This window comes from Trachemys scripta, chromosome 8 (assembly GCF_013100865.1).
Source record: "Trachemys scripta elegans isolate TJP31775 chromosome 8, CAS_Tse_1.0, whole genome shotgun sequence".
NCBI classification, from domain to species: Eukaryota; Metazoa; Chordata; order Testudines; family Emydidae; genus Trachemys; species Trachemys scripta.
In genome coordinates, this window is record NC_048305.1 from 43,633,792 (window position 1) to 43,644,471 (window position 10,680).

At 50.0% G+C, this 10,680-nt stretch overlaps 1 protein-coding gene across 2 annotated transcripts in view; it reads right to left on the reverse strand.

Moving 5' to 3' along the window:
• Positions 1–10,680, reverse strand: part of PACS2 (phosphofurin acidic cluster sorting protein 2) — a 188,045-nt gene that overhangs the window by 45,319 nt on the left and 132,046 nt on the right. For both annotated transcript variants that reach the window (XM_034778929.1, XM_034778930.1), the window contains exon 17: positions 9,514–9,624. In XM_034778929.1, the coding sequence (XP_034634820.1) occupies positions 9,514–9,624 (111 nt within the window). The remainder of the gene's footprint in view (positions 1–9,513; positions 9,625–10,680) is intronic.

The following is a 10,680-nucleotide window of genomic DNA, read 5'->3' on the forward strand; positions in this document are numbered from 1 at the left end:
CCAGGGTTGTGAGTTCAATCCTTGAGGAGGCCACTTAGGGATCTGGGGCAAAAAATCTGTCTGGGGATTGGTCCTGCTTTGAGCAGGGGGTTGGACTAGATGACCTCCTGAGGTCCCTTCCAACCCTGAGATTCTATGATCCTCTTACTGATGACCACAGCAGAGGGGATGGAGGGTGGGTATTGGAATACAAATAGTGACCACAGATCTCAAAGAACCTCCAGTTACAGGTAAATAACCTCCTCTTTTTCTTCTTCGAGTGATGGGCCCTATATGTATTCCAAGCACGTGCGAGTAGCAAGCAATGATCAGTGCGGAGGGGGATGCGAGGATGCAAGAGGTATCGCAGTCTGGAGGACGGCACAACCCACAGCTGTATCAACCACCACTCCCGTGCTATGGCATAGCGGATGGTGAAAGGTGTGCACAGAATGCCACATTGCTGCCCAGCGGATGTCATGCCAGGATACATCCACCAGGGAGGTGGACGCAGCTGCTTGCACCCACGTTGAGTGTACCATAATCCAGCCAGGCATTCTCAGATGCATGCTGAGATCTACTTTGAGATGTGCTGGGAGGAGAAGGCTTGGCCCCAGGATCTGTCCGCAATGGCCACAAAGAGGTGTGGAGGTAGTCCAGGATGGCAGGGTGGAGATGGTATCAAGGGGAAGGCGATGGTGCTGAGCCCAGGAGGTGAAACTGTGTAGGACGCTCTGGTGGAGGCCTGCCTCCTGTGCATAAGAATGCATCACACCAGTGTCAAACAGATTTGTCTATGCATGAGCCCCATCCAAAAGCCTGGCTATGAGATGAAGGGGACCAGGGTTGGGGTGACAGACACTGCCCCGGTCCTGGGTGTGGAGGTCTGGTAACAGGCATAGAGCCTTAGGAGATCCAGAAACCAAAACTGACTCGGCCAGAATGGGGCAATTAGGGTAATCGTGGCCTGGGGTCTTGTCAGATACTAGGGGTTACAGTGGATGAGAAGCTGGATACGAGTCAACAGTGTGCCCTTATTGACAAGAAGGCCAACGGCATTTTGGGCAGTATAAGTAGGAGCATCGCCAGCAGATCGAGGCACGTAATCATTACCCTTTATTCGGCATTGGTGAGGCCTCACCTGGAATACTGTGTCCAGTTTTGGGCCCCATACTACAAGGAGGATGTGGAAAAATTGGAAAGAGTCCAGCGGAGGGCAACAAAAATTATTATGGGGCTGGAGCACATGACTTATGAGGAGAGGCTGAGGAAACTGGGATTATAGAAAGAATAGTAAATATGGCAGGCGACCAGCTTGGCTAAACAGTGAAATCCTTGCTGATCTTAAATGCAAAAAAGAGGCTTATAAGAAGTGGAAGATTGGACAAATGACCAGGGAGGAGTATAAAAATATTGCTCAGGCGTGCAGGAGTGAAATCAGGAAGGCCAAATCACACTTGGAGTTGCAGTTAGCAAGAGATGTTAAGAGTAACAAGAAGGGTTTCTTCAGGTATGTTAGCAACAAGAAGAAAATCAAGGAAAGTGTGGGCCCCTTACTGAATGAGGGAGGCAACCTAGTGACAGAGGATGTGGAAAAAGCTAATGTACTCAATGATTTTTTTGCCTCTGTCTTCACACACAAGGTCAGCTCCCAGATTGCTGCACTGGGCAGTACAGCATGGGGAGAAGGTGACCAACCCTCTGTGGAGAAAGAAGTGGTTCAGGACTATTTAGAAAAACTGGACGTGCACAAGTCCATGGGGCCGGATGCGCTGCATCCGAGGGTGCTAAAAGAGTTGGCGGGTGAGATTGCAGAGCCATTAGCCATTATTTTTGAAAACTCATGGCGATCGGGGGAGGTCCCAGATGACTGGAAAAAGGCTAATGTAGTGCCCATCTTTAAAAAAGGGAAGAAGGAGGATCCGGGGAACTACAGGCCAGTCAGCCTCACCTCAGTCCCTGGAAAAATCATGGAGCAGGTCCTCAAGGAATCAATTATGAAACATTTAGAGGAGGGGAAAGTGATCAGGAACAGTCAGCATGGATTCACGAAGGGGAAGTCGTGCCTGACTAACCTAATTGCCTTCTATGATGAGATAACTGGCTCTGTGGATGAGGGGAAAGCAGTGGATGTGTTATTTCTTGACTTTAGCAAAGCTTTTGATACGGTCTCCCACAGTATTCTTGCCACCAAGTTAAAGAAGTATGGGCTGGATGAATGGACTGTAAGGTGGATAGAAAGCTGGCTAGATCGTCGGGCTCAACGGGTAGTGATCAATGGCTCCATGTCTAGTTGGCAGCCGGTTTCAAGTGGAGTGCCCCAAGGGTCGGTCCTGGGGCCGGTTTTGTTTAATATCTTTATTAATGATCTGGAGGATGGTGTGGACTGCACTCTCAGCAAGTTTGCAGATGACACTAAACTAGGAGGCGTGGTAGATACACTAGAGGGTAGGGATCGGATACAGAGGGACCTAGACAAATTAGAGGATTGGGCAGAAAAAAACCTGATGAGGTTCAACAAGGACAAGTGCAGAGTCCTGCACTTAGGACGGAAGAATCCCATGCACTGCTACAGACTAGGGACCGAATGGCTAGGTAGCAGTTCTGCTGAAAAGGACCTAGGGGTCACAGTGGACGAGAAGCTGGATATGAGTCAACAGTGTGCTCTTGTTGCCAAGAAGGCTAACGGCATTTTGGGCTGTATAAGTAGGGGCATTGCCAGCAGATCGAGGAACGTGATCGTTCCCCTTTATTCGACATTGGTGAGGCCTCATCTGGAATACTGTGTCCAGTTTTGGGCCCCACACTACAAGAAGGATGTGGAAAAATTGGAAAGAGTCCAGAGGAGGGCAACAAAAATGATTAGGGGTCTGGAGCACATGACTTATGAGGAGAGGCTGAGAGAACTGGGATTGTTTAGTCTCCAGAAGAGAAGAATGAGGGGGGATTTGATAGCAGCCTTCAACTACCTGAAGGGGGGTTCCAAAGAGGATGGAGCTCGGCTGTTCTCAGTGGTGGCAGATGACAGAACAAGGAGCAATGGTCTCAAGTTGCAGTGGGGGAGGTCCAGGTTGGATATCAGGAAAAACTATTTCACTAGGAGGGTGGTGAAACACTGGAATGCGTTACCTAGGGAGGTGGTGGAGTCTCCTTCCTTGGAGGTTTTTAAGGCCCGGCTTGACAAAGCCCTGGCTGGGATGATTTAGCTGGGAATTGGTCCTGCTTTGAGCAGGGGGTTGGACTAGATGACCTCTTGAGGTCCCTTCCAACTCTGATATTCTATGATTCTATGATTCTATTTAGTCTGCAGAAGAGAAGAATGAGAGGGGATTTGATAGCTGCTTTCAACTAACTGAAAGGGGGTTCCAGAGAGGATGGATCTAGACTGTTCTCAGTGGTACCTGATGACAGAACAAGGAGTAATGGTCTCAAGTTGCAGTGGGGGAGGTTTAGGTGGATATTAGGAAAAACTTTTTCACTAGGAGGGTGGTGAAGTACTGGAATGGGTTACCTAGGGAGGTGGTAGAATCTCCTTCCTTAGAGGTTTTTAAGGTCAGTTTTGACAAAGCCCTGGCTGGGATGATTTAGTTGGGGATTGGTCCTGCTTTGAGCAGGGGGTTGGACTAGATAACCTCCTGAGGCCCCTTCCAACCCTGATATTCTATGATCTTCTGTAGGACCTGGGGAAGGAGGGGAATGGGGGTGGAAGGCAGGAGTTTGCTGCAGCAAGGCAGGAGGAGGGCATTGCCTTGGGAGCCGGGCTCCATGGCCCCCAGGGAACAGTAGAGGAGGAATTTGTGGTTGTTGCACATGGCAAAAAAGGTCCCATCGAGGGGTGTCCCTGGCATGGCAGAGGGAGTGGAGAGTGGGGTCATGGAGTTCCCCCTCCTGACTGATGTACCAATGCTGGCTGACCACACTGGTCAGGGAGTTGTGTGTGCACGGGAGGTAGGCCGCATGGAGCATGACATAGTGGTGGATACACCAGTTCCGGAGGCAGATGGATTCTGTACAGAGTGACAGGGATTTGGTGCTCTCTTGCCTGTTGATATAGGCCACTGCCATGGTATTGTCAGAGAGGAGCTGAACATGAGTGGCATGGGTGAGAGGCCGGAACAGACAGGCCAAGCGGACCGGTCAGAGCTCCAGTACATTGATGTGTATGTGGGCCTTGTGCTGCGTCCAAACGCCCTGGGTGGTGTGTGTGCCCAGATGAGAGCCCCAACCGGCGAGGGAGGCGTCCGTGGTCAGGGGGATAATTGTGACAGGGCAGTGAAGAGAGTGTTAATGAGCACCTTGGAAGGGTCGGGCCACCATACAAGGAGCTGCATCTGGCGGCAGCGCATGTGCAAGTGGGCATGCAGTGTTATATAGGTGCAGGCCGTCATGTGCCCAAGGAGGCAGCGGCACACCATGGTGCAGGGGTTGTGGTGTAAGTCCACCACTACAGCCGTCAGCGCTGCGAAGCAGTCCACCAGCAGAAAGGCACCAGCTGCCATGGAAATGTGGCAGGCACTGATAAAGTGGATCCTCTGTTTAGGACGAGCGCTGATTTCTTCTCGTTGATACAAATGCCAAGAGTAGTGAAGAGAGAGCAAAGACCATGAATCGCAGCTGAAAGCTTGGCATGGGAGGACATGACAAGAAGACATCATCCAGATATGGGAACATGGACTACCCCAGACATCATAGCTGTCCCGCTATGACCGCAAATACCTTTGTGAATACCCGTTGCGCCGCTGCGATGCTGAAGAACTCTGACCTGCTAGCGGTTGACGCCCACACAGAGGCAAAGAAATTTGCAGTAGACTGGGCAGATGTTGATATTTCATGTTGAGATATCATGTTGAGAGCTGCGAACCAGACTCCCTGGAGAAGGGAGGGAAAGATCAAGGCGAGCATCACTATATGGAACTTGGTCTTGCTGATGAAAGTGTTGAGAAGGGGGAGATCGAGGATGGAGCGGAACCCTCCGCCCTTCTTCGGGATAAGAAAGTACAGAAGGTAGAACCCCTTGCCAACAAAGGGATTAAGTACTTGTTCCATCACACCCTTGGCCAGGAAGGTGTGATGGGAGGGACCCCCTGTAGGAGTCTGAGGGGCAGGTGCAGCAAGAAGGTGTGAAACTTGAGAGTAACCATGCCACACGAGCTCCAACACCCAACAGTTCGTGGTGATCTTGCCCCAGCTGGGAGCAAAAAGGGCAAGATGGCTCCCAAATGTGACAGAGGAGGCAGAGGATGGTGATGTGGGGGACTTGCAGCTCTTGATGTATGTGTCAAAACTGTGCCTGAGGTGGCTGCCGAGGCAAGGAGGAAGAGGTGGCTGAGGCCACTGGGACTTGTGTACTTTTGTGGGAGAGTCCTGATAGCAGGACTAGGGGTCTGGTATGGCGCATAGGACCGGGGCCAGAAGGGTTGTCATTGCTGCCTCTGCTGGGGCATATCTCTCAAGACATTGAAGCGTAGCCCTCAAGTCCTTCAGGGAGTGAATGGACTCATCAGTCCTATACAAGAACAGCTTGTCCTGGTTGAAGGGGAGGTCTTTGACCTCCCATGGGAAGCCGGAGGACTGTAGCCACAACTCCCGGCGCATGACTACCTCTGGTGGTGAGGGAGCAGGAGGACAAGTCCGCTGCTTTGACTGAAATCTGCAGGGTCACCTTGGCCATCAGGCTACCTTCTTGTACCAGGGCCTGGAAGTGTTGCCATTTGTCCGGTGACAAGTTATCCAGGAACTCTACTAGCTTGGCACAGTTGGTAAAGTCATACTTCGCCAGCAGAGCCTCGTAGTTACTAATGTGAAACTAAAATGCTACGGAAGAGAATACCTTCTGGCCCAGGAGATCCAGGCATTTGGCTGCCCTGTCTGGAGGGGCAGAGCCATGTGCGTGCTGTCTCAAGCATTGTGCCATGTGTATCACCAACGAAGGAGGGGAGGGTGGGAGAAGACAAAGTCAGCCCTTACAGGGGGCAAAGTACCTGATTCTGCCTGTTGGGGCATTGGGGCACAGGAGGCAGGTGTGTACCAGACTGCTTGCTGCCCATTAATGGTAGTCCCGGGTCAGACAGTGCACATGGCCGGAGAGCCTCCTCCATGAGGAACTTACTGAGACGGAGCAGACAAGCTTCAAATCCACGGCGGGAAGGACCTGCAAATCTCTCAGCAAGGGTGGTGGTGGTGCTTGTTGCTCACTGAGAATGAGCGAGGGCAAAGCACAGTTCTTGAACCCCAGAACATGGGGCATAATCCCCCAGAGAAATGGGTTGGGGGGTGGGGAAGAGTCCAGGTCCCAAACGGGAGAGGGTGAGACAAACTTAGAGGTGCTTAAGGTCAGGCTTGACAAAGCCCTGGTTGGGATGATTTAGTTGGGATTAGGTCCTGCTTCGAGCAGGAGGTTGGACTAGATGACCTCCTGAGGTCCCTTCCAACCCTGATATTCTATGATTCTATTCTATGAAATACATTAACAGTAACAAACTGTAGAAGATAACAGAAAACTATATGAATTTGGACTTTGACCATGGGGCGGTAAGAAGAAACTAGGGTGGTGTCGTCCCATACAGCCGTATATAACCACGTCTGCACCACGTGCGAGCCTACAGACACTGATACAGAAATCTCACTCGTGTTTGGAATACAAACAGTACTCCTGAGGGCATTCTGTGCCAAAAAATGAAAAATTCTGCAAGTTTTATTTGTCAATAAGTAAATGCAGAGGCTCTAGCATGGCAGTGGGGAGCACAGGCCACTGGCATGCTGAAGGTGGGAGATCACCCTGCAGCTCCACTCCTCCAGGGACACAGACTCAGTGGTGAGACTGCACCCGACCCTGACACAGCACAAGGCCTGGGCCTGCCCCAGGAGCATCCCGGGGCCCTGCTCCTCTGCACCAGGTATGGGACAGGCAGGCACAACCAGGCAGGATCCAAATGTGGAGAGGCTCAGTATGGGGGAATCCAGGTGTGGGGTGAGGGGATTCTGTGTGGGACAATCTGAGTGCAGGCAGCCAGGAGCGGCGCCAGGGTTTTTGCCGCCCTAGGCAGCAGCACTCCTCCTCTGAACATTCGGTGGCGGGGGTCCTTCCGCTCCGTGTCTTCGGGGCACTTTGGCGGTGGGTCCCGAAGCGAGTGAAGGACCCGCCGCCGAATTTCTGCCGAAGACTCGGAGTGGAAGGACCCCCCGCCGCTGAATTTCCGCCAAGGGCGGCAAAATGCTGACCCCCAAATCCTGCCGCCTTAGGTGACCACCTAGGGTCGCCTAGCAGAAGTGCTGGCCCTGCAGGCAGCTCAGTGGTGGGTCTAGGTGTGCGGGAACTGGCTGCACAAAGGCTCATGGCGGGTGGGGTGTTCCAGGTGCAGGAGCAATGGGACTCTTCAGGGGCTTCCAGGTGAAGGTGGTTGGGGCTCAGCAGAGGGGTCTAGGTGTGGGGGTCCCAGTGGGGAGTTGGTGCTGGGGGAGTGGGGCTTTGTGGGGGTCTAGGTGCAGCTAGTTGGAGGTCAGTGGCATGGGGGTCTGGATGTGGGGGCTCAGGGTGGTGCAGGAGATGGGGCATCAGGGTGGAGATTTGAGTACAGGGAGCTCCGTGGAGGGTGGTCTGGTGCAGGGGCAGGGGTCCGGAGGCAGGGGCTGAGGTTCAGTGGGGTTCTGGATGTACCCGGTGAGGCTTGGCAGGCGTATCTAGGTATGGGAGGTATGGATGCATGGGGGTTGGGTGGATGGGGAAGCAGCTCACTGTATCATGACCCATCCCCTCACAGCTGAGAAGTGACGGGGGCAGGAAGCAGGGGAGGATGCTGAGCTTCCTGCAGCTTGGGGAAGTTTCTGGGGGTGGGTCTGACACAGCCCCAGACACTCCTTGCAGGGGAAGAGGAAGTCCTGTCCTCTCCTGCCTCTAGCCCAGCTGGGACTAGCAGCTGATCCCAGCTCAGGGTAGGAGCCACTGACTGGCGTGCCCTCAGCCCTGTGGTGATTTACCTCTCTGCCAGCTACTTTGGGTGCCTGAAACAATGTACCTGCTCTGCTAGGGAGTGGTGCATGACTGCTCTTGCAGTTTCCCTTTGCTTCCCTGTCAGAAAGTCTTTTTTCCGCAGGAAAGCAAAGAAATCTGCGGGGGACATGAATTCTGCCACGTGCTGTGGTGCAGAATTCCCTCAGGAGTAAAAAAAGGAACCATCATTTGAAAAAGAAATGTAAGTTACCTTCAACTGTCATCTTCATATTTTAACAAAGTAATTATTCTTGTGTAGTTTGTCAGAGTTATAACTTGAATATAACTACAAGAACTTCAGGTTGGAATGATAAAATTCTATCTTGATGACTTACAGAACTATTTGGCCGATGAATGTTATATTCAAGAATAAAAATGATGAGACCCTAGACCCAGGTTGTAGAAAAATGATATGGTATTTTAGGAATAGTATGTGATTGTGTAATGAAAGGCTCTCTCACAATACACATACACAAAGGGACAGAATTCAGGTTGCCAATGCATGGATCTGCACAGTGTGCACATTCCTTCTGTCTAAATAACTTATGTAACCTGAGTGAGAATGGCAGAGTATATCACCATGTTTATAGTCTACTCTGCTTTTGAGAGCAAAGTAGTAAAAAAAAAAAAAATCTGCATTATACATCCGGACCCACATGATCTTGTTAGGAAAGCTCCCTAGTAAAGTGACCCATTCATATTTTCTGCTGGTTGAACTGCTTGAAAACAGAATGGGAACTAGACGCTGATCTGACACTGTCTGGTTCTCACTCAGATTGGGGCAGTTACAAAGGGTGTCTTTCACTGGAACAGATGCTTCCAGCAGGCTTCAGGAATAGGATTATTCTCACATGCATTATTATCTACTTTGAGACAATGATAAAAAAAGAAGAGCTCTGCATAAAGGCGAAAGCTCGTCTGTCTCACCAACAGTCTAATAAAAGGTATTACCTCCCTCATCATGTGTCTCTAAAATAATTTAGATTAGTCAAGACTATAGAGGATTTGAGGAAGTCTTGAAAGACCTAAGAGCTAATATATGGAGATATATATATATATCTCATAGAACTGGAAGGGACCTTGAAAGGTCATCAAGTCGAGCCCCCTGCCTTCACTAGCAGGACCAAGTACTGATTTTGCCCCAGATCTCTAAGTGGCCCCCTCAAGGATTGAACTTACAACCCTGGGTTTAGCAGGACAATGCTCAAACCACTGAGCTACTGTGGGTAGTTGGCTAAAGTGATGGGGAAGACCTGTGGACAAAAAAAAACAACCAACCAAGATCTGGGGAAAAATACAGAAATCCTGAGAAAGGCACTGAATCTCCTGGAGCAGCAGTGGAAGCCCACAAAGAATGACATTTAAGACTGCAAAAGAGTCAGCATCTTGAAAAAGCAATATGGAATTGGGGAGGTGGGGGAAGACAGTGAAATTCTCTAAACTCTTAGATTTGTAGCTCTTGCATTTATTTGCAATTTTCTAACATTACTAACTCATTCAAGTTGTTTGCTCCATGCACCCCAAAAATTAAAACAGGCTCTTACCAGTGGTCTGTGCTTCAAGTTTATTAAACAAATCTCTCCACGCTAAGTCTTGGAAGAAGTTGTTGTACCTGTAATCTACAGAGCCTAGATACTTCGCCACTGGATGAGAACCTAAGAGGAGAGAAAAATAAGCCAGTTGCTCCAAATGCTGAACACACTGACAGTATTAGGCTTGGTCTACACTAAACAGTTAGGCTGACCCAGCTACGTTGCGTAGGGGTTAGAAAAATCCACCTGAGCGAGGCTTGTAAGACGATCTAAATCCCCATGTAAGCAGCACTCTGCCAATGGAAGAATTCTCCCATCGACCTAGCTACCCACCTCTCGGGGAGGTGGGTTACCTGTGCCAATAGGAGAACCCCTCCCGTCAGCGTATGTAGTGTCTGCTGTGCCACTGTAGCATTTCAAGTGCAGACAAGCCCTTAGTATAGAAAGAATTTAAGTTCAAAACAAAATTATCTAGATGCTCCATTAGGATGTTTTCAATTGCAACAAAGCAATTTAGGTCAAAGTTTTTGGACTCGTGTGTTTAAAGTTAGGATCCTAGACAAAAGTGGCCTGATTTTTCAGGAGTGAGGAGTATCTGCAGCTCGCACTGACTTCAACACAGAAGCAGAGCCACACAGGTTTCTCCCCAGTTATGAATTTCCTGGCATTTTAGCTAATGATGCCCATCAGGCAGCCATTGTACAGAAACACTCATTCTTCAGTTGAAGAGAAATAAATAACCATACAGTGGAAATGCAACTTAGATATCTAGAGCCAATCACAATGCAGACAGATCCCCAAATGGAGTTGTTCCCTCAATAACCAAGCTGTGGTGATGCAAGTCTCTCTGCTCCAATTGTGTAGTAAAATCCCTGCTGCTCAGATCAAACATTCTTAGTACAAGTATCAAAGGGGTAGCTGTGTTAGTCTGGATCTGTAAAAGCAGCAAAGAGTCCTGTGGCACCTTATAGACTAACAGACGTATAGGAGCATGAGCTTTCGTGGGTGAATACCCACTTCATGCATCCGAAGAAGTGGGTATTCACCCACGAAAGCTCATGCTCCTATATGTCTGTTAGTCTATGCAGTGCCACAGGACTCTTTGCTATTCTTAGTACAGGAGCCAAACTTAGGGTTACCATATTTCCACAAAAAAAAAAGAGGACACTGGGGGGGGGG